Raw genomic sequence first — 24079 nt, 5'->3', positions numbered from 1 at the left:
TTGTGGCGATTTTCTGTGTGTTCAGTATTCTGGTTATCACCAAGTCGTTGTCATGGAAACGCATAAGATATGTAAGTTAATACATGGTCAATCGAACTTAATAATAATAGTATCATTTTTACTGGGTGTGCGAAAAAAGTAACCTCGAAATCTCTCACTATATATAAGTAAATGCATATATATTTAATTTCTGATCTTCGTGCTCTATGACCAGTATCAGTTTGCAAGTTTGCAAAAAGTGAATCGAAATTATGGTAGAAAGGAAGACTTTACGTGCAAATGCGGAAATATTGGGAGTTGGGGGAGAACTTATCGAATTTGTCAAGTTTTGCCGTAGTTTATTGTACTTTAAAACCCAACTATGGTATTTGACAATCAAAAATAACCAGGAGGAACCGAAGCGTGGAATGAAGCAAACTTAAAAAGAAAACGCTGGAACGTTTCGATCAATCTCATGCTAAGAGCCTCATTTTGGCTTGCTGTTTGGGCAAAGATCTACATTTGATGAAAACTATGATATAATCAACTTGCAACTTGATTATAGCTTTGTTAGGCTAAATGTTAAGGTTCAATTTAAATTTTAACTTTCTAGATAGGATTTTAAAACCGCCGTATATAATTCTGGCGACCTACGACGTCGTATCTTCTTTTGTTTCTTAAAATTTCGATTTTTTAAATGGCTTCAAAAGTTCATTCAGCTGTATAATAATTTTATTATCCATCTAGGGTAATCATCGTTCATACTACAATGATGATTTTCACATGGAGCCAGCACGTGCGCCCTCCGTGATCGACTTGCCGTATGCAAAACGTGGAGAATTCATTGAAGGGCCACCTCCAGCTGGACCCCCGTACAAGCAAACCGTCTACCGAAACTACCCTTATTAGCTCATCGTCTATAACAGGGGACCCACAAATTTCATATCTTGAAGTACGTCACACTATATTTTTAGCACATACAGCAATGAAGGTATACCTGTTTTAGAACTAAGGCGAGGAAGTTCTGGAATTTTCTATGAAGGTTGATTATTTTGCACATTTTTTGAATGATTAGATATGATTGACACTTTTGATTTACCGCTAATGTTATAAAATATAATTTTGTATCACACTGACAATTTTGTAATTTTTGACATTATGGTTTAATCTATAATTTTATACTATAATATACTGTAATTAAAGGATCTACTTCGTGTCTGAATTTTATATTTTCAAAATCGGTACTTTCAAATCTGAAATGAATATTAAGCATTCTAAGTGGAAGGAGAAGCTCCTATGGGGAGAATTAGTGATAAGTCCGAAAATCCTCAGTGGTCAACACAAACTGATGCGTGTCATCACTCATCACAGACAATCCAAAAGACAGTCTTTTGCATTGTCTATGGTGTCATAGAGTCTTTATTTGAAAATCACCCCAAATCGGCTAGCAGCATTCACCCCTCATCTCATCGGACAGACATTAGCCCCCTCTCCCAAAATTTTCATTAAAAAAATAAATTGGCCGCCATATTTGAAGTCAAGATGACATACGCGTCGTACAGTCCCAGTCCCTTACCATTGTTTTCCACTGCGCGGTTTGTGAAGAATGTATCAAAAATTTATTTTTTACTTACATTTCAACCGTTGCATGGCGGTCCATCAAAATTGCGATTTTGCACGTACAGCGATTTTAATTTACCGCCTATGTTTTAAGCAATAACATTTGACTTTATAAGTAAATGGCTTAAAAGCAACCGGAATTAGCAAATGCTGGAATTTTCGCTTCGCCAAATCATAACATGTCAATTCGAGCTTATCGTGCTAGTATTTTTATGGTGTGCCTGGAATGCAACATTACTTAATTTGATTATGTACACTAAACTCGCATAAATGGTGCCAATACACCCAACCAGATTACATTTTCATACCTTTAGAAGCATCATTTCTAATATTACGATAAGAGTATAGCCATTATATCTGTCTCTGGATTTAGTTCAGGAGTGCACTCATGACGAAGCCATGTTTCTGTCACTTTGACTATAAAACACTTTGACAACTCATTTAGGAATATGTAGTGAATAATTTTTATATAATACGTAATTAAGCTTGTAGGTTCACCACGTAAGTATATATTACTGCAAAGCTTTCGGTCCGTTTAATTCTTATATGATTCAGCACGCTGCATGGTATAACTTCGTTTCTCGAGTATATCAGTTGTTATAATTATCACGTGTAGTGATTTTCTGACTTGGCTGCATAAATTAGGCAAACACCAGTATACCTAATTGTAGCTTTGAGTTTGGCCTCTGCACTAATGACGGTGTTTGGCAAATTTTTTCAGCAAATCATAAACCCTGAAGGCGTACTGGTTTGCAATTTTAGTTGATAACTAAACACCTTTATTAGGGCCTAAACAAAGACAAAACAAGGTCAAAACAAAGAGAGCAATGGTTAGGCCTGTTTCAAACGAGCCGCGCGAACGCATTAAAAGCAATAGTTAATCAGTTGTGGTGGCTCTCAACCTCTCATCTATTCTTTTTATCCGTTCAGCACACGAGAAACTCGACGTTTAAGGCCTAGGTTTCAAACAATAGATAATGAGATGATAATGAAGCTTAATGAGGTTTACCAGGCCTAAGACCTAGGTTAAACGTCGCATTTTAGTCGCGTCGAATGCAATTCGAACAATAGATAATGAGATGGTAAATGAGCTTAAGGAAGTTTATCATCTCATTTAACAATTATTCGCCGAAAGCGAAGATAATCACCAAGTCTAAGGCAAATAATTGTTTAGTATTTTTGCACAAGTGAATCGACACAAAAACTGCATTTGTTCAATATTTACACTCCAAAAATATGGATAGCAATATTTAAATTTACAACTCAAGCGCCATAATCTTCGACATGCCCCCTTTCTCTAGCAAAATTAAAATTTTTGTATTTAACATTTTATAAGTTGCGCTAATCCCCACAGGCAAAAATTCGTGGACAAGTCCGACATTCAAATTAACGTTAAAAGTAGGTGATTTCGATAATTTTTTTGTTGGTACACCCTTAAGTAAAGGAAAAGCATTCTGGACACTATTTGAGCTCAGGTCCATTAAAACAATAGTGCTAAGACTGAATTAGCACAACGAACAAATTTCCATGTAATACCAATGTGCGACTGAATAATATTAGGTTGACCAATTGCCATACGACGAAATAAAAGTCTTTCCAGAGATTTCTTCAAAGACTATTAGCTGTGTTGTGATTTCGATCCAGACTTATCTTCTTTTGTTCAATGTTATACTTTCCTCGCGAGTTAAACGGCGACAATCTCGGCGAAGCTGTTGCTGAAGACGACTTCTTTACGGCGTTCGTTGCTAATGCGGGCGCAGTTGTGCTAGCGGTATAACGTCGTTGTCTACCGCGTCGACCTCGTAAAAAGTCGGCCCAACATTGCCGAACTTCGGGCTGACGCACGCAATGAAACCAGAAGATGGCAAACCCTTGCAGAGAATTGAAAATACAAAATAGATATTGAAAAACCAGACGAGCACTGCCGATTGCAAGCGTGCCAAAAAACCAGGTTAGACCGAGCAGAACTGTGATTGCCAAGGCAACTTTGACCTGAAAATAAAAATAATGAACAAGATACAGCATGTTAACGCGAAAGCTCATGTTCATTAATTAAGATGCACAGCAGGCTAAAACTGTGTACAAATGTAAACAAAGGATTTGTTCATATTACAAAGTACAAAATTAATACATAATTCTATTAAATAGTTTAGATGGATAATTTTACTGTTCTGGGGCCTAATGTTCCAGCTAGCGGTGCGGCTCGTTAAAAACTTCTAAGATCATAACTACAAAGCGAAAAAACTACAACTGCACACAATTGTAAGATTTCTAGTACAAAATGTGCTTTTGTGGCTTCAAATCGATGAAAGCAGGCCTAGCTAGGACTGAACAATGTTGTGCATGTTGCATCCATAAACATTGTTGTGACCAAAGTTCCAAAAACCTTTTAGGCTTGTACAAGTTATTTGCGTCTTGACAACAACCATCTTCACAGACCGCGGCACAACTTTGTTTTTTGCGGTTCAGTGAACAATGCAATCTACCAATCATATCACCAGAACATTACTCTCGAAACTTACCCGGTGATAACCAGTCATCTTATTTTCTTGAGAAACTTCTTTTCCCATTTGAGACAAAGAATACATAGTCAGAACAAACATTATGAAGTTCATGAAAAGAACAAAAGCAGCTGGCGCAAATACACTGATGTAGAAAGCAATTCCGTGGAGGAAACAGCTAAAAAAATGTAAGTGACAATCTGGTTAAGTGACATTAAACGTCGCATATAGTTTCTCATCACTCTGAGCAATAATGCCATATCGCGGTGCGCTATGCTGCCTATGCCTATGCAGACGGATACTTTACGTCCGTCGCAATGACAATAGGTCCCCCATTCCACACGAAAATCAATGTTCCCAGGTTAAATGCTCCAGTAGTTGTATATTAGTAAAATACCCTGCCGTGCTTCAGCTATACCAGGTAATATTAGGACCGGATAATGGACCGGATATTATTATCGCACGAACCTTTCGTCAGTTGAATAGTAGTCAAAAGCTAAAGCACCAGTTACGACAACGACAACTCCTGGAAAACCTAGAAGATATGTGTATTGTAAATTTGAATTGATTTTCTTTTGTTTCCCGGACACAGTCGTGTGGTAAGGCCTTGAGGGTTCGTTAAGGGCCGTAAGTGATTGAAGATGCACGGACAATCCTAGCAAAATTCGTTTTTAGTTTCAAAACATTAGGAAAAAGTAAATCCATAACACGCGCTTACCCCATGCAATGAGAACAGCTTTTGGTACAAATCTGGGCACATGCGCAGACATTACTTTCACGAATGCGAGATACATGTTAATTCCTTCAACAGCCATCCATGAAAATGTCGCGAGCAGAAAAAAGTGGACCAGAAGACCGGAAACCAGACAGCCGGTCGTCTTCGGATCCCGAGTCGCGACAATAAAGTATGTCACCAAAAGACCAATCAACGCGACGCAAAGATGGCACAAAATAGTTTGCGCGTTGCTGCGTTTGAGATCTCTACATGAAGAGGAAGAAGTACATTTAGTGATCGAAAATACTTAAATCAAATTGATTGTGAAATTTCAATGTGGCCACTTATTGGCAGCGATATGAAATTTAAAATATTAGAACTGTAAAATAATTATTATTATATTAGAATATTACAACCTCGTTCCCAGGGCCTTTTGAGACCGTATATGGAGGGTTGAGGCTGCGGGGGGAATTGAATTAGATTTTGGCTCGAGTTGTGGGTAAAATCATATCGGACAAACTGGGGCGTTGCCTTGCCATAATCAACTTACCGAAAGTAAACGTAGGTGATGAGAGTCAAAATGGCGGCAAGCAGCGATATTCCACAACCAATATAACTAATAACTGACAATGCGTGACTGTGATCTGAGTCTGACACGTCTCTATCTGGGTCAGCAGTCAACAGAATGGCAAAGTGTGTCATGTGATTACATCGGCATGTCACGTGACCGGACTTGGTTCCTTCGTAAAAGCAGCCTTCTGACGACCAATTACCAAATCCATCTACAAAACAGTAACAACTTTTTGGTAAATCATAAAATGAGTTTGTGGTCTGATACTATTAAACGAGTATTTTCTATATAGTTCCTACGAGTTCACGTACGGCATTCATCTCATGCGACGGCAACTGAGGTACAAACCTACATTTTTTTCACAAAAGCTGATTTCAATGCGATACATACATACCGTTGGCTGTAAAATCCCAATAAACACAACGTGGAAAATACATTCTGTCATCACTTTTCATTTTATTTGGAAATATTAGTTCTATAGCGCCATTGACCATCTCGATACTAGCTTCTTTAAATTTTCCAGACAGAATGATATTTCCGACATTTCGTTTTCTTTTGATGCCATTCTTCAAACTTTTGTCAACCGACACAGGAAACAGTTTGTTGTTCTGATAAACGATTGTTATCACGCGATCAGATCCTTGTTGCTTTGCTTGTTGAATGGCGTTTTTCGAGATTTTTATTTCCGTTTGAGTGGTTAATGAAGAATTTCGTGTCGTAACGTTCGCAACATATGTGAGATCGTCCCCGACGAATTCTTGAGCGATTGATTCCGCTTTAATTTTAATGTTTTCGCCAACCAGAAGACGAATTCCTTTCTCCAGTGGAACATTTTCAGCAAACGTCTCTGTAACGTTAAGCAATCTACAGAATGTGAAAAAGATATCATGTAAAAAAAGAAAAAATAACAACATGAAAACAAAGTGGTAAATTATTTGAAGACTTAAATTATTTAACCAATTTATACATTGTGATTACCGGTAACATACCTCGAAGTGGTTTGGTTATACAATTCACTTTCAGCTAAAATTTCTTCACTAACCGACAAAATATTGTCAATGACTTGTAATACATTTTCCGCAACCTACAACACGAATGCATGTATGATTTATGCGTACAAAGAAATGCAGGAGCTAAATTATAGAAGTATATTATTATACGCTCATATGAATGTATTTACATTCTTGCCTACAGGAGAATAACTCCTAACGATCATGACCTCGATCATGACTATCATCCTAAGCTGATGAATCTGGTGCACTTTCACTTGTTTGACCAACTCGGCTCATCATCTATAAAGAGCGACAGTCTCGCCTTTTCCCCCACCATTAATTTTATTGATGTCAAATTATCTAAGATAAGTGATTACGTTGGCGAGTAAAGATTCCATTTAGTAGTAGGAAAGGGGGATTTAAAGCTATGACAATGGAGAATTGCTGATACCTCTGCCAAGGAACTATTATAATCCACAATGTCAGAAATAGTGGTTGTTACTAGAGCAACATCATATGAATCTAGTTCATCAGGAGCTTCAGTTTCCCCCACCAAGACCTCGGTGATGTTGTTTACGTTTGTTTCATCAATTGGCGTCTGAAAAAAACCTACTGATTAATGCTGAATTACTCTAAATTTATCTAATGTAAAACGTCTATGTATTTACCTTGGAAAGTTCTAACAATGTTTCTGTATGTTTAGATGGATTACATCCAGAAGAGTCAAACACAGTCCAAGACGCCGCAGTGTTGGATATCCAACTGCAATTTCGCGAGAGAGTGACGTTGCCTGGACCATATGGACATTTATGGCTTGCTAGTTTGTTCACCCTTGTCGCTTTCCAAGTAAATGTTCCTTTTACTGTCCAAATCACTTCTCTTTTGCATTCTTAGATATAGAATTAATGCATCTTGTACATCAACTGCAATTAAATCTCCGCCATCTACAGAAACTAACACCTCTGAAGGTCTCTCTACAATTATTTTGTGTAACAAACCTTGCAACCTAATTAACGGACATCGAATTTGTGAATAAATATTGAAGTTTTTATAGAAACGCTTCCATGGTGTTGAGATACACTTTTCAAGTATAGAATACTGATGAGTGTTATCCTACACCCTTTTAATGTTAGCGAGATTTACAGTGATGTATAGGCTACATACATCGTGGAGCAGACGCAATTGATAAGCTGCTCATTCATTCTTATAACAATACTCCGACTCCTAAATTTGAATCATTATAATAATGAATAATCAATCATTATAATAATGAATAAATCTGAATTGGGATCATATTAATTGCATTCGTGTTTACATTCATGCCTATTGCCCATCAACTTCTGTAATATTCGTTGATAAATAGAAGAGTATATCAGTTAACATATGTACTCTCGAACCCGACTCACCTATGATTGGCACGCAGGATGTAGAACCTTCACCAAGAGTCATTTTCCCTGAAGGACATGGAGGACAGTTTTGCATATTTGGTTTTGCTTGATATGTATCTATTGGACAAGGGTGACAGGCTAACGGAGTAGCTGGGTGATGGAAATAACCCTGTTTGCAATCTAAACAAAAAGGAAAAAGTAAGCGTCGTTTTAATATCAACAAAAAATTCCGGCTAACAACAGTTAATGAATAAAAACAAAAAAGAACACGACTATTAAAATTGCATCGCAAAGGATGCTGGCAGCATAACGAAACATTGAAAACTCAATCATTCAGACAAGCAGTTGGGAGGCTTTAAACAGTTTTATTTATAAACTTAATTGGGGAGAAGAAATTTGTATTTACCGCAGAAACTACTTTCTCCTCTACCCACAAACATGGCTCCTTCAGGACAACAAGTTCCATTCCTCTTCTCCATACAACAATGCCTAAATTTTGAATCATACGGAGCTTTTTCCGCTTCAACATCTCGTCCGTCTTTTCCCTTCAACTTTGGAATAATTGTCAGCCAGTTGAACTTGTCCACATGTTTGTTGTGTTTTTCACGAGTGGAATTGATACATCGGGTTAATTTTCTATCACTAGGTATCCCTTTCACGCCAATTTCAAATTCGTACAAGTAGGTTGCAGCAAGGACGAGGTATCCCGATGATGACCTTTTTTTCAAGGTTACATCGTCAAATATAACTTTTATATCATCGCAAATGCCTTCAAAACTTTTGGGCCAGGTGTTCGTGATGTACTGGGTAAAATAGGAACTTTTGAAATCGGTGGTTGTTTTGTTTAAGTCAATGGACCCAATGCGTGAGGCATCATAATAAACGTCGATATCAACCAAGAGACAGTGGGATGAAAGTGGAGCAAAATCTAAAGTGAAAGTCTTGCAAATGAAGCATAAACTTCTAACATATCTTTGGTGCTAATATATGCAGATAGAGAAGTAGATTTCAGGTAAAAATAAATCCTTTTTTTTAGTCAAAGGATATTGATTATATGCATAATGTACATTATAACTATTTAATAGACATCCAGGGACAATTTGCTTCCATCAATTGTGCGTGAGAAAGTCTAGCTCATACTCATCGTGCCTCGTCGGTTTCGAACACAAACGATTTGTCTCAACTTAAATGTTGTAACAAATGAACATTGTAACTCGTCTTTTGATCAAGAAGGATATAAGGAAGACACATGCATGCAGGTGCTCCGGTTTGTGGCAATAGATACGGCCTCTGCATTTGTCTAAAAATTCACTTTCGACATTGACATATACAGGTAAAGGCCGGCGCACACTAGAGCTATGTGCTTGACAAAAAGTCATTCGTGGCCATTGGCGTAAGGCAATTGCTCTCGTGTGCGGGCGACTTTTTCGGCGACTTTGGTATTCCTGCCACTTACGGCAAATATCTAGCATGTTTGATAATTTCTGCCTGGCGCGCCAAAATCTTTCCCTGTGCGGCAAAAATAAAAGCTATCTGCTTATGGATTGTCTTAACAGCGCATGCGTAATATACGAAAGTAAACATTCAAGATGGCGGACAGATTGCAAAAACCAAAATTATGAATGAAAGTGAAGAGGAAGAGGTGTTGTTATATTTGTTGCTGTTGCGTCGGACTAGACTAGACGTAATAATAATACTTGGATAACGGCGCTTAAAGCGGACGTCTAGTCGTTAAAGTCGTTAAAGCGGACATCTTGCATGTTTACTTTCGTATATTACGCATGCGCTGTTAAGACAATCCATAAGCAGATAGCTTTCAGTTTGCCGCACACGGAAAGATTTCGGCACACGAGGCAGAAATTATCAAACATGCTAGATATTTGCCGTAAGTGGCACGAATGACCAAAGTCGCCGGAAAAGTCGCCCGCACACGAGAGCAACTGCCTTACGCCAATGGCCACAAATGACTTTTTGCTAACCACATAGCTCTAGTGTGCGCCGGCCTTAAGAACGTTGTATGTATATAATTGCTACATAACACAACAGTCACAATTCATTAGGATTCCTTCATTCAGACCTTCTAAGTTGTTATATTTAATTTCATGCTAGAAAAAACATACCAACAGAACCAATCCTATGCATCATTCTCCATTCAATCATTGATTTCATAAATATCACTTTTAAATTATTTCAAACTTTTACGTGCAAAGCAGCGGTAAGGTACTCCTCAGTTACAGCGCTTATAACTAAATATAAACTAACAATACCTATATGTAAATAATTATGACTACACGAATGTTCATTGCCGTACCTAGTTTAACATCAAGTTTCACACATGAAAGGTTTGGACTTTCACCTCTGAAACCACATTATATTTTCATTTTTGACTTTGCATCTGTGCATAAAACTTTCGCGAGAGCTTTATATGAAATAAGAACTTACTTCAAACCAACACTGAAAACACTCTCTGCCACTTTGCAGCTGAACTTCTGCGGCAGATGCCAAGAAATGAAATACCCGGAGATTGCCTTTTATTTAATCGGGATCAAACGTTGACAGACTCAATCACAGAGAGAAAGAAACACAATTGTCCGCAGTCTATCAGAACCCATAATACCAGAGATGATCGCTACTTTATAGCTCTGACAACATGGAGTGGGGCTATGCAGTTACCAGGTATACCACATGCGTTAAACATACCTGCTTGACCGTGATTTGATTGACTCCATATGAGTGCAATGAGACCAAATAATTTCCTTAACGACCAAGGCATATCCCACTAAATAACAGGTCTCCGACTTAATAAATCATACGACCAATCAGCAATTGCAGCTATATACACATGCAACCCTAGGCCTTCTTCAACTTGACGGCGAAGCAACACTTACTGAAATATTTTGATCAAAATGCCGGTCTTAACTGCGATCTTGTTTGCTTTAGGTCGTCTGTTCAATTCGGTCGCTCCTTTGCAAAACAATCCCTAAACTCGCACGTTTGTTTACTTTGGGGGTTTTGCAATAACAGAGTTTTTCTCAACCAATTGAATCTTTGTAATTCTTGAAGCATATGGTCCGATACAATTTTACCTGCAATGTAAATTGCAGTTTACAAATCTTAAAAGCAGCTGCTTGTTCAAAAACAACTTAGGTATAATTAATTAAGCATATATTGTCTCAGTTTCTAGTTTATAGCTGTCTAACGAGCGGATATTTTGATGCAAAGTCAGTACTGTGAGTTTTAGTCGTTAGTTACTATGCGTCGGCGTCACATTGATTAATTCTTTGATGGAGTCGAAATTAAATCCTAATTGATTTTTCTAATGACCGCTTCGTCATAAGTTACAAAATGAATAGATGTGATGAAAGAACCAAGTGTGTCCATGTATGTTCATCTTTTGAAAAATTGTTATTAAGTTAATAGTTGAAGGGAAGAAAGCAATTCGCATGGCAAGAAAGGATATTCGGGGGGGGAGAAATTAATTTGCGCGACCACATTCTTTTAACATACGAGTCATGGACGGAGCTGGTTGTTTTTTAGTTCTTAGAAACGATGTGAATATCGTAGAATTAAAAAACGGCTGAACTAATTACTCATGTAGAAACAATTTCTATGAGGTTTACCGACCGAACTATGCCCTTAATGACGTCTTGTGCAAACGGCAAAACGCGTAGTGTACAAACACAGACATCATTGAAGACAAACTACGTGCGAAAATGTATTTACGTAGACAACTGCGCAGATGGTTCGCTATGAGAAAGACTTTTTCCCGTTTGCTAAGCGTTACTCATATAACAATTATCTGAGATTAGACTTGTCTGCTTGAAGGGATTATTGTCGATGTTTAATTAAGCCAGCCACACTTTAAAAACAGACTGACGCTGACCAAAACAAATCGTACATGCTACGTGGGTCTGCCTGGAAATCCGTCTTGCTGCAACAGACGAATTCAAAATAAAGTAATTCGGGTTAATCATTTGGAAACATAAACGAAATATTCTTCTATATTGTTTATAGCAGAAGTAAATGTTCATGAAACTTCATTACACTTTGCAAAATCGTGTGTATTTGTATTTCGTCCAACAAACTAATACGACATACGTAACTATTCAGATCATTCTTCTATGGACTATAATTATTACGTTTTTCAATGTAAAACAGCATATCACTTTGCTTGCGAGGCTTAAAAAAGATATACATCCGCGAATAAAGTTACAGTTGGACAATCTTTTTCGACAATTCTGCTTTCCATTCTGCTTTTTAAGTTCCCCGTTTTTAAACAACTCTCAGAAATTTTATTACTGAATTTTAAAGATCAGTTCTCAAACCTATAGTAGTGCCCAATAGTAACTGTATTATTCTCAAATGACTGAGTGGCTAACCTTTTTCGTTACCCTGACATATGGTCTGAAGGTTCGGCCATTGGCATTGTGTATAACTCAAAGATAATGAACTCAGTCTTTAGTCAGTTTCACAAATATGTCGAGTGTCACGTTATTTTCGCGCTGTCTTTTGATAAACCACGCCACAGTAATAAGTTACATAAATATGAATCTAATTAGACATAGAAATTTGTGAAATTCTGTCCTATAGTTGTTTACGTTTCCATTTGTGTCACAGCAATGGCAAATATAAAATATATTCACCCCTTTTCTTCAAATGACACAATAGAACTACGTGGATATTAACCTTAAATTTACATCAGTTTTTAATTCAAATCAACTTCAAACGAATCAGCTAGGCTCATTCCTTCTTCCTGTGAAATTAAAAAAAAAACACGTTTATATGCAATACATTTTGAAGTACGAGGGCGAATAAAAAACGTTGATCCGTGTTACCCTATAAAGATAACATGTAAACGTGGAATGAAATGAAACGTTCAACAGTTGAATGGCAAACCTTTTCGTTTCGCATGTCTTTCAGTTTCTTCAAAAGCTTTTTACCCGGATTCTCTCCTCTCTTGAATTCCACCTTCTGCGAAAAAAGGCTTTGAATTAGCTTAGAATTCTCCACAATCATATCATATGTTAAATTAAATTATTGCATGTTTACTTCTCCAAACTCTTCATCATCATCCGCCATGCAGCTCTCTGCTGCGGGAAGTTCTCCTTCGGCTTGGCTTGATTCGTTCACGGCAACACGTTGATACAACTTGTATTTCAACCTAAATACACAAAAGTAAATACCTTTAGCAAAACAACATCATGCACTTCCAACTTATATTTGTAGAGAAAAGTAACGTTTGTCTTAAACAGAAACCTATAGGTGCATGTTTTTTCCGAGGTGACTATTGATTTTCCTACATTCTGATTGGTTAAGATTCACTGTCTCTGTAGATTCACTATAGCTTTTTTTTGTTGTTTTTTAACTAAGTAATCTGAAGTAATTATGATTTTTTATGAAATTATGTTGATTATTATTTGTAAACACCCCGAAATTTATACTAAAACAATTAGTCGTCTCGGGCTCGGTGATTACAAGCGATTACAAGGCGACTAATTGAGAATAAATTAACTTACACTCGATTTTTATACCACAGGAAGAAGAGACTGACTACAATAGCCGTTAACACAAATGCTACAATCCCGATCAAAATCTAAAAAATTACACGTTATATATAGGTTGAAAAAGGGTTCACATATATTTGTATATTGAAAAAGAGAATCCTATACATCCAAATAAGTCATTGTTGGTTTCGACAAAAATTACGCCTTTCATGAAATCAGTCTTACCCGAAATTGTTGAACTGCCTCGTTGACAGACATTTCACTACAAGTAACAGTTTTTGTCTTTGGAAGTGGTATTCCGTTCACGCATTCTCTATAAAATGAAAAGATTCACAAGAGTGAAAAGAGTTATAAAAGTAGGAACAATAGGCTAATTGAGAATTCAGCATGCATTATCAAGGCTCACTTTGGCATTGGGTTCCAACTATAATGGACGTTCTTTTTGCCATCCTACAAAATATAAAACGAAAAATCTCCTGGATGACCTCATTGCTTCAAAAAATCCTTTGTTTCAGCTAAAATTAAGACTTTCATTTATACTTCATTTATAATTTAAGTTTGAAAACTAAAAAGTTCAAACAAATCTCTCCCATTGAATTCAGGGTAGTACATACCACACATCCGGACTCAATCTCTTTGATGTCTTTCTCAGTACATAACGGACATGCGTACTTTGTGTGCCACAAGAATAAGAACCTTAAAGAGAGTTCGATACATTTTACACGTCAATGCATGCACAAAGGTAAAATACGTTTCTTTAAGACAGGAAGCTTGGTTTTTAAACGGCTAGGTTAGCTGCAACCGGGGCTCGTTGCCGTGGGTTGTATTTCAAACCACTGTTTTTGTTTATGTGCTTAGCGCTTACCCACCGTTGTTTGCTTTTATTGATCAGGAAAATATTTGTGGAAAAACTTATTCAACCTTAAAAACTATGGTAAGTTATTTGTCGGGCGGACGTAACTTACTGGCAGCCATCACAAGTTCCTTCGTGACATTCAGTTGGGAATGTTATTGTTCCCTAGAAAAAGAAAGAGACTGGCTTACTAAAAACTGTGACATTTTGCTCTAGGAATAGTGAAAGGTCGTTACAAAAATCAATCAAGTTTACTCAGATCGAGGAAGGATGAAGGTGAATTGGGGTAAAATAATGTTATGTCAATGCAGTGACGTGCAGTGACGTGCAGTGACGTGCAGTGACGTGGTATATACCGTTTAATGATATTTTTCAACTGAGACCCTTAGTTTGACTTCTTGGTATGGCAAAAACCTGAATTTTGATACACTCACCTTTCCCTCAGCATCAGGATGACAATGTAACATCATCCACGCAGATCTACCTTTAGGACAAGATGGTGTCGTTCTGAAATACGCAAAAAGGGTTTATGTAGGTCTCCATTTTTACAGTGAGACTTATATATGACTGAAAATATATTTATTAATAAATTATATGTGCATGCATATATACGAGTTTGATTTGTAATTTAAATTTCAATTTGTCTGACACAAGTTTTATGTGTGCAACATGGGCACAAAAGCTCTGATAATTACATCATTACTACATTACATCATTTTACTCACGAATGGGATAAGTAGTCGAAGTACAATAACGATTTATTTGAAAGATCATCACTGAACACATCTAGTTGTAGACCCTCCGGCTTTTCTTCGTAGATCCCCATTAACTGGTGTCCAATGCTAAATGTTCAAAAAACCGAGACATATCGTATTAATATAGTTATTCAACTAACGAAATATAATATCCTAGTACGTTTGCATGGTGACATTAAATAAGTAAATTAGCTTGTAAACACACCATATAAGTATATTTAACACTGCAAGGCTTTCGGTCCGTTATTGCACTGATGAAGGCACGGGTTAACGGACCGAAATAAAAAAGCTTTGCAATATTAAATACTTACGTGGTATACCTACCACTAGTAACAGCTAATTTACTTACTTAACGAAAAATGCTTTCTTATCATATGGCAATTATGAGCATTTTCGCAAATTATTTTCCGTGTGCATTAAAGTGTTGTATTTGTCGCTATTGTTGTCTTATATAGTCATGCATGGTAGTGGTTTTATTCTCTATTGTTGTTTCTTCGTTCTATACTCGTGACACCACCAACCGGCGGCCATTGTTAGAGCATTTTCACTCACCCTGCCAAAGTTGTCGCCATTGCTGGACCGTTATTTTTCCCAGGTATAATGCGCGTCTGGCAAATACTTGCATTCAAAGTCTTGGCTCCCTTTAACAAGAAGGTATATGAAGACAGTATATGGGATTAATGCAACCAAAACACTTTTAGACCAATTCACTGAAACGGTGTCTGACCCGATTCCAAGATATTGCCATTGCAGCTGGACTAATACCCACAATCCTATTTATCTAATCATCATGCTCACCTGTTCACCACGTATCTTCGTTGAGTTGCTATGGCAACTGGCAGGTGGAGCATTAACACCGCATAGATTGATATGGTATTCGTAAAAAAAGGCCGTTCCTTCGCTGAAGAACGATTTTTGTGTTTGGACCGCGTGGAGGCTATAAATAGCAAATATAGTAATCGATATCGGTAAGGCGGGCAGTTACCACATTCTGCTCGTAAACTGGCTCGTAAAAAGAAAGATCGGTACGTATAATAACAAATATAAATATCAACCTTACCCCTGCAAATGAACAAGGTCAATATTGCGTCCCTTTTTAGTGCGATACTTGCAGTTGGAATAGCATCTTGTTGAAGCTTCGGAGCTAGAAATCGAAAACAAAAGATTACAGTGCACTGCTTGGAATGAACTATCGTCAGTTTTGCTCCACTGAACGTCAGATGCAACACTGATACAGATTTAGTACATTACAGGACAGTACCTTGTTAAACCAGGTCCACATTTTAAACATGTATTTTTACTGAGGTAAGTACCTTAAGGGCAAAAAAATGCTTAATTAGTCTCTTAATTAGGGGTATCGTAGTTGTCAGAATTTCATGGGGCACAATATATTTTTATAAACTGAATGCAGTACAAAAACGAATTCAACGATAAACTTTTAAAATTATACCTGGCGAGCAAGCTTCGCACTTTCTCGTTACATTGTTGACAAAATGACCTTTAGGGCACTCCACACAACTAAGATAAATAATACAATAGCCTGTTATTAATAAAAACTTTAGTGGTTTTTCTGCCATGTACATTGCAACCAAACAAATCAGAAAATTTTGATCAGAAGAGAATTATATCCAACAAAATTGGATCGTCTGAACAACACTTTACGTCTGTTTTGCGCAAGAAAATGATCTCTCTCAAGATTTAATTCCTTCACGGAAGGCAGAAAGCGGCTGGTTAACTACAATGCACACACACAATGCCGACGTCATTAACTCACCCTGACTCATGTATTCCTACAGGACACTGACGACATTTTGAACCACCACCGTCCAAAGTGTTGGAAAGATCGACAGCATAAATCTTTACTCTGAAAGTAGAGGGGACAAACTTTAAGCTGCCGTATTATATAAATACATAATAACAAGAAGGAAATTTACGCTTATTCATTGTACGATGCCGGCATGCCCGAATTGAGTTTTGGGGGGAATGTATTTAACAGAAGTTGTTTTTTGGAGTGCTCGAATTGTTTCTATTTTAACATGCAGGTTTGTGCAGTATATTGTCAATTTAACGGTTTATTTCTGGATAGAAAAAAAAACGAAAAGGACACTGAGCCGGGACCATGTGAACGCCTCGCTAAAAGTTAATATTATTAATCTGGTATCGTGTTAACAGATCCTGTTATAGAGTTCAAACTGCAATTTATTTCTACCGTCAGTTTCATGCCGGTTTCAATTCGTGTGAGCAGGGTTTTAACTCTTATGTGTTTAATTGCGGGACATATTATTCCGTTAGCTAGGACTTTGGTTACATGTGACTAAAAGTAATGTAGAAGTTCAAACCTATCATTGATGTATTGGTATGTCTTCACATCTTGGTAACCTGAACTTTCTGACTTCTTAAACTGCCAGCGATATGTTATTGGTCCCTTGTCAGTAACCGCGTATCTGAAGTATACAAGGAAAGGTGGATGGTAAATATAGCTGGAAACACTGGAAACATATAAGAAATCACAGGCATCATAAAGCCCGGTCTTGACGTCTTCAGCCTAAGTAGATAATCCGCGACTCGTGTTTTCTGGTATTTTTAATGTACGTTTTATTGTTATACGCGTACGAGTAGTTCTGTCTGGGTTCTCTTCCATGCCATTTCTCGAGCTGCGTTGTGCCATGAGTTTCAGTTCTCTATAAAATCAAACCATAAACAGGGCTTTAGAGAAAGACTGCTTAAGTTACTCGGCCCAACTGAAACTCCTTAATACCCTCAGTTTATAATATCAGGCTTACCTCGAACATAACAAAGTCACATGGTCCATCACAATCCAACTCAAAATCAATCCTTACTGTTCCAACAGCACTGGCTGTTCTAGAAACCAGTCCACGTTCGCCGGCAAAACCTTTGGTTTTTATTTCAAAAAACATTGTGACGTCATCAGAATGACCGAGTGCGCTATCCAAGAAGTGACCACGTAGTTGCCATCCATCAGGAGTAGAGCAACCGTTAGCTATAAACAGTCATGTTGAAAATTAATGATAACTAGTCTTACATGCAAATTGCCTATGGGTGGACTCTCATTCAAAATGCAATATTGTATAATGCAGCTCAAACTTCAGTTACCATAGCTTGAACACCAGTGTTCTGTGGCGGAAGGCCAACTTCTCCACGAGCGGTAATCATGATTGAGAAGAGGAGCTGTTGATGCCGGGCATTTTTCACAGGCTAAAAAAAGATGCATGAAAATAGAATTGAGGATAAATAAATCCATCCAAATCTATTGACCGTTTTTTTCTACGCAACTCGGGTGTACATGCTCGCAGTTATACCGGATGAATTAATACAGTGTTGAGCTATTGTTCCCCATTGTTGCTTCTCAATTGTTGAGGTAAATAAAAACCTAACGAAAAATCCAATTGGGGAGGAGAAAGGCAACATGACGGAGTATTAATAGTAATTCGCGCGCACAGTGCTATGCTACCATTGCCGAAAGAAGTCGAAAAATTCTATGCACGGACTATAATCAGTTACAAAACCGTTTCAGATGCTTTACTTACGTTTGTTACCATCACTTATGGTTCCCATAGGACAGAAAAGACATTCAGTACCATTGAGAAACATCCCAGGATTACAGGGAGGACATTTCTCCTTCTTGCCCGGAGCAGGTAATTTCACTGCATCTTTGCTGGCATCATTGCAATTCTTTGGCTCAATCCACTTATACACTGTTTGAAACTTAAAAAAATGAAAGATACATTAATGGAATTACAAAAGGGGAATTTTTCTTTTGATTTGGCTTCAGGCTTCTAAGGCTTCTATGGTTTAGACTCGCAAACAAATAGAGTTTGATGTTATGATGTTACCGCGAGGTAATTAACAGTGTCCATGAATATCATTCATGAAGAATCATCGACCTCGTAATATAAAGTACCTTGTTGTCTTTGTCACAGACAGAAGATGTTTCTATATAGTCTGATTTCTTACAAGCAGGTCGCTGAAGACATGATGAACTACCTCGAGCTAAAAATAAGAACAAAAGTACAGTCCTATTAAACCGTTGTAAAACCGTGGATCGACAGCAAAGTCGGTGTTCTTTGTGGTAACATGTATTCTTGTAATGACATTTATCCTAAACTGCTCAGTCTCAACCTTATAACCTTTTTATTTCATTTTCTGATAGGCTTATCACAAATTCCTGCTGTTTTAAAATATATTCTCTATACATACGAGCATACTCCGTTTTCTCGTTGCAAGAAGTGCATTTTTCTGCACCTGCATCGGAAACTAAATTTTCTGGACATGACTCGCACCTAAAGGTTGTCAAAAATACCACACGTTAGTATTTTGCACACCTGCGTTCTAGGTACAGTGTAAATTTTTTAAAATTGGAATTTCATAATTCGACAAGCCGTACCAGGAAGATCCCTCCTTGGATGCATAAGTTCCAGCTGGGCAAGGGACGCATTCTGAGTTGGAGTCAGTACCTTTACAAAAAAATAATATGAGTAGAAATTATATGCATCGGATGTTTCCTTTTGAAAAAGGAAATATTTATTATTTCACTGATTATAAGAAAGTGGGGGGGGTGAAATGTGCGTATAATGATTCGCTTTGCAATTTCTTCATGACAAGTTGATTTCGACTTTCGACTTTCATTTGTAGCTCCTTAGTTTTAAAATCAACCCAAAGTAGAGGCCATGCGTACCTTTAACTTTAATATCTCGAATGAAAACCGTATTTGAAAAGGTTGTTCCTTTGACATCGTTCCAGTGCGCCACCTCCCAAACGACCAAACTCTTACCACGTTTTAATTTCAGCTGTAAGAAAGATTGATTTTTTGTAGCGATTCGTCAGTGTAGGCAGATAGTTGTTAGGCATAATAGACCAGTAATATCGCTACTTAACAGCAATTATTGCCCCTATTGCTGGATGTTATTGTTATAGAGTTTCGATGTCCTCGTTTCGCACTTAACACGAGCCCTGCACGAGCCTACACGTGGGCCTCATGGACGCAACCGCTTAGCATGTCAACTGAGGACATCGGAATGAGTCTGATGTCATATATATAAAAGAAGTTTATGGGTTATTAACGGAGTGTGTAGTTGTGATGAAAAGCTTGTTTCACTATACGTTGAGAATTCGAAAATTTCCCCTCCATATGCTATGCATTATAATAAAGGACCATTTACATGCACTATGCGAATCGTCACATACAATTCTTCTCCTGGCGTAAGAAAATTTCGCCTTATAATTTACATTTCACTTTACAAATTTAAAATACACATAAAATAATAATATTATGAAGTATAAAGAACATGCAGTGTTGATATATACACATCTTGGATAAGTTTCAAGATATTCTTTTCACTTCATGTTTTGTATTTTACTTCTTTTAATTTTTAATTCTTATTACATGCAGAATGAATTCACGTCAAATTTGAAGGCATATTTATTAATCGTGAAACGTTTTCCGGAAGATCTTAAAAAGTACGCTAAAAAGTAATTAGTATTATCATAATTTTTCTATCACATACTGTATGATTCTTCCAGACATAATTGGCTGAGGGTTCTGGGCTTTCATCATCATTACCAAAATCATCTTCATCGTTATACTCGGACTCCTCGTAACCTTCGTCTTCATTGTGCTGTTTGGAGATCTGACATTGCTCATTTTGTACCTTAAATTAATTACACAAAATCCTCATTTTTATTGTGTAATTATAGCTATAAACTAGGTTTTGAGGATTGCAAAACCCCTCACCAGTGACACCAGGACATAGGGGTAGCAGGAGAAGCTGGGGCAACTGTCCCTCGATCTTGCTTTTTATCAGTTCAGTTGCCCTTTAATTTTGCCAAGGATTACATTGGGTACGTATCTTAAGTGGGAGTACAACCGAGCTTCAAGATTGGTAGAGATAGCATAATCATCTGGTGAAGAACTTCGAAACACCGAAATCATCTTGGAAAGAGAAAACACGATCAAACGAATTCATTCGAAGATGTTTTTTATTTCTCTTCTATGTGTTGCAGAAGTGCTCTTTCACGATAAATATGCCAACCACCCCCCTGCGTCTGAGGTCTGCGCAAGAGCGTATACGAAAGACGATATATTGTCATGACTCAACGGAATTATCTCTCTGACAGGATCAAAATCACCGAAAGAAAAGGGACGTTAGCCTATAGGGATAATACTAGGAAAGTTGTTGTATATCTTCATTTTCGAGGTTTGAAATTGGCTGTTAACTAACGTGAAAAAAATTCGAAATTTGAAAAGAAAAATACTTACAAAAACTTCAAAATCTATCTCGCCAAACTCATTTGTGTAATAATACCAAAACGTTATGGAACCTTCCTCTCTAACAATCTAAAACCGAAGATATCCTCCATTAGTGGTGATTCGATCGATACAATAATAGCTATAATATCTAAATAAGAATAGCGCATGGCAGGAAGCCGTTAGAAAAATCCGTTCTTTGAGTTCTCTCGAATGGGATTTAACACTATATATTATTATATAATATTTATATAAATATATATATAATATATATATATATATATATATATATATATATATATATATACTTACATTGACAGAGTACGTAAGTCGAGTAAGACAAGCTGTCCCTACGGTTCGTAAGAAGTACCCATCAGCTTTCCATGTGGAGCTGTAAATATCAGATATCACAATAAACATGCATATATATAAAAAACATTTATTGAATCAGATGCTTCCTGGCCTTGTGATTTCTTGAATTGAAATGTTCGCTATTCGTCTCTTCTCTGCAGAAACAGATTGTTGGAATTTGTAGTCTCTATTGTTGGAAATCTCTTTTGATCAAATAAATTCAAAACAACTCCAAACATTTTCTGTTTTTAGTTATTTTAACCAGCAAATAATTGGTCCAGTAAAAGAATCTGAGGTAACCAATTCAAAATTAGCATAGTTTTTACAGTATTGCATGCTGTTACCCGAGATAAAAAACTCAAATCAAATTCATTATTACCGCGATATACGTAGTGTTTTATCCGATTAGGTTGTATTGGAGAAGCCTGTAAGACCGTGGTAAATTTATTAGCTAAAACGATGGATGCATGAGGCGAAATCTGGGTTTATATCCGAGTGGATAGTGATACTTCGCAGAACAGTCAGCCTTAGCTTTTCATTTAAGTCGGCGTCTTAATTTTGGAACATAAAAGCTCAATTATAACATACTTGCAACCGGAATCTTCGGTGTCACTCTGCATTCTTTCATTGTAATCTCTCACGGAGTAAGAATCAAACTCAGGGGGGAGAATTGTCCAGTTATTGTAGTGCACGGCTCCCCCTAGACTGTGTGTGCCTTTTGGGCATGGTTTACAATTCTCAGAGAGCAATGATACATCGGAATGCTGTCCTTCAGGGCAGCTCGAATCTGTTAATGACAAATATAATGGACTTTATGTTTTATAGGAAAAAACATAAAGTGATTGTGTATATTTGCTAAACATCAGTGCAATAGCTAAGGCCTGGTTCACACTAGCTCTTAAGAATCGGGGATCCATTGTATATTACTTTCCGATAGACAAAGCATTTTGCACGCCAGCGACGGCCTCAGACAAAGGGAATCCCAGAATTCTAAGGACATGCAAGCGTGAACCAGGCTTAACATGTGCATGCATGCCGCTTTCAACACAACACTCCATAAATCGTCTTACCACAGGATTTTTGTCTGATTGGTGGCCTGGTTTTAACATGACAGTGGTTTGCATCATGGGGAACAGCAACATGCCATCTACCACCATCCGACCAACATTCTGTGTACTCGTAATGGTATTCTCCCTAAAAAATGGTGCAGGTTTCATTGTCACATTGATCGATTTTTCTCGCGTTGTAATTTTGTCACTATGCAGGGTGTATAAAAAAACTGCAATCCCAATAATTCCCAGAGGCCTACGGTCTTTTGGTGTTGAATATAGAAGTTGCAGTTTTAAGGTATATATATACATATATAGTATATGGTACACAGAATGACAGAAATGCACATTGTTAAAAACAAATGTACAATTACCTCTTATACATATATTTTATAAAGAGTAAAACAATATTGAGATTATGAAGGAAACAATGCATGACCCAAACTGGTATCGGGCATGAGTATGTCCAGAGCGTGACTAGAGTAGAGAACTTGTTTACAATATATACTGTCTATGGGTCGACATTATACTTGCTCAAAAGAGAAGATATTACAGTTCATGACGAACAATTCGTGTAATGCACTGAATGCAATGATGATTATTATTAGACAATGGATGATCCGGTCTCTAGAATGAAACGTCATATCGGATATGCTTGTTTTAAGTGCACAAGCAGTTTGAAACGTGCTAAGTATACAAGCTATAGTTTCTTTTCGCATATATAAATAATTATATAAATTTAAAATATAGCCGAGTTTGGCTCAATTTGCTTCGACGAGTATTTTTCAATTACCGGCCCGACGCTTCGACTACTTTTATTTATCTCAAAGACGGCTTTGGCGAAAGAACAGCGTAAATTTACTGAAAACGTCGTCACAAACACTCGGTGGTTTGAACAGCAACCACGGTCAACAAAGCAATTTCAATTATTATGTCTAGGAGAACAAACTAGCGTCTACGTGTATATATATTAATCTTCCACGTATTAGGGGGGAAATCACGGGAGTTCGTCAAAAGATCAACGAGCGAAACTTGCTATATTATATTATCTTGAATGTGTACGCGACTCGACTAAAGTATACTTTGGCCACAGGTCCAAAAATCGAGTATTCATTCTTAAAAGAGTCATTCATACACCCCCACAAAAGCATACTTTGACAAAAGCGGCAGAAATTGGCAGAAATTAACGTTCAAGCGAAGCCGAAGAGCTTGCGCTAAAATTAAATAACAACACGAACTTTCTCATCCAAACTTTTCAGTTAGACGAATTAACAAACACATATGACATTCTAAAGAATACACAATACATATAAAACACATACATTTCCACATTCTGGCAACACTGCTGAACATCTTCCTAAGAAGCCTTGGAAGCAGACGAGAATAAACACAGCCAGGCATACATTCACCATATTTAGAAAATCAGTTTGCCCAAATTCGTTAAATGATATAAATTTTCTCACAGGAATTGCATGTAAACGTGTGTCATATGTGGCTACATCCTTCGTTCCGCTCCGGGTGACATATTATTCATGC

The 24079-nt window shown here is 37.2% G+C and overlaps 2 protein-coding genes across 3 annotated transcripts; both read right to left on the bottom strand.

The window, feature by feature from the left end:
• Positions 1 to 2875: 2875 nt before the first annotated feature.
• On the bottom strand, positions 2876 to 10933 carry LOC114530641 (adhesion G-protein coupled receptor G4-like). 2 transcript variants are annotated; one of them, XM_028552237.1, is made up of 13 exons: positions 10655 to 10933; positions 10467 to 10545; positions 8173 to 8694; positions 7785 to 7946; positions 7047 to 7267; positions 6830 to 6976; positions 6376 to 6470; positions 5781 to 6250; positions 5366 to 5597; positions 4819 to 5081; positions 4569 to 4635; positions 4122 to 4278; positions 2876 to 3591 (listed from the first exon to the last, which is right to left on the bottom strand). In XM_028552237.1, exons 2-13 carry the CDS (start codon positions 10537 to 10539, stop codon positions 3208 to 3210), a joined length of 2793 nt encoding a protein of 930 aa, XP_028408038.1. In that variant the 5' UTR covers positions 10540 to 10545; positions 10655 to 10933; the 3' UTR covers positions 2876 to 3207. The 2 variants fall into 2 exon arrangements, with proteins under 2 accessions (XP_028408038.1, XP_028408039.1); XM_028552238.1 differs by lacking the exons at positions 10467 to 10545; positions 10655 to 10933 and adding an exon at positions 9887 to 9948.
• Positions 10934 to 11906: 973 nt separating this feature from the next.
• LOC114530651 (UPF0577 protein KIAA1324-like) lies at positions 11907 to 24058 on the bottom strand. The gene is made up of 31 exons (XM_028552251.1): positions 23866 to 24058; positions 22565 to 22688; positions 22083 to 22281; positions 21456 to 21534; positions 21156 to 21233; positions 20404 to 20547; positions 19575 to 19686; positions 19284 to 19353; positions 19097 to 19179; positions 18801 to 18889; positions 18427 to 18604; positions 17993 to 18094; positions 17662 to 17879; positions 17492 to 17559; positions 17218 to 17322; positions 16653 to 16742; positions 16329 to 16396; positions 16140 to 16191; positions 15939 to 16022; positions 15677 to 15815; positions 15431 to 15519; positions 14849 to 14965; positions 14558 to 14630; positions 14236 to 14288; positions 13885 to 13966; positions 13677 to 13720; positions 13496 to 13583; positions 13283 to 13359; positions 12816 to 12927; positions 12663 to 12737; positions 11907 to 12519 (listed from the first exon to the last, which is right to left on the bottom strand). Exons 1-31 carry the CDS (start codon positions 23953 to 23955, stop codon positions 12472 to 12474), a joined length of 3030 nt encoding a protein of 1009 aa, XP_028408052.1. The 5' UTR covers positions 23956 to 24058; the 3' UTR covers positions 11907 to 12471.
• Between the last annotated feature and the right edge of the window lie 21 nt (positions 24059 to 24079).

Source organism: Dendronephthya gigantea, unplaced genomic scaffold (genome assembly GCF_004324835.1).
Source record: "Dendronephthya gigantea isolate DGI-Jeju-01 unplaced genomic scaffold, DenGig_1.0 000064F, whole genome shotgun sequence".
Taxonomy (NCBI): Eukaryota; Metazoa; Cnidaria; class Anthozoa; order Malacalcyonacea; family Nephtheidae; genus Dendronephthya; species Dendronephthya gigantea.
This window is presented reverse-complemented; position numbering and strand designations above follow the sequence as displayed.

Bases quoted from the DNA above. Each gene is read 5' to 3' on its own strand.
- LOC114530641 (XM_028552237.1), bottom strand. From the start codon at position 10,539: ATGCCTTGGTCGTTAAGGAAATTATTTGGTCTCATTGCACTCATATGG. The intron at 6,251-6,375 runs GTATGTTACCGG...CACATTCTGTAG, and splicing joins TATAACCAAACCACTTCGAG to ATTGCTTAACGTTACAGAGA. The intron at 5,082-5,365 runs GTAAGTTGATTA...CTCTTCATGTAG, and splicing joins ATCACCTACGTTTACTTTCG to AGATCTCAAACGCAGCAACG.
- LOC114530651 (XM_028552251.1), bottom strand. From the start codon at position 23,955: ATGGTGAATGTATGCCTGGCTGTGTTTATTCTCGTCTGCTTCCAAGGC. The intron at 21,535-22,082 runs GTATGTTATAAT...TGATATTTACAG, and splicing joins ACCGAAGATTCCGGTTGCAA to CTCCACATGGAAAGCTGATG. The intron at 19,687-20,403 runs GTATGTGATAGA...TCTTTCTTACAG, and splicing joins ATGTCTGGAAGAATCATACA to CTGAAATTAAAACGTGGTAA.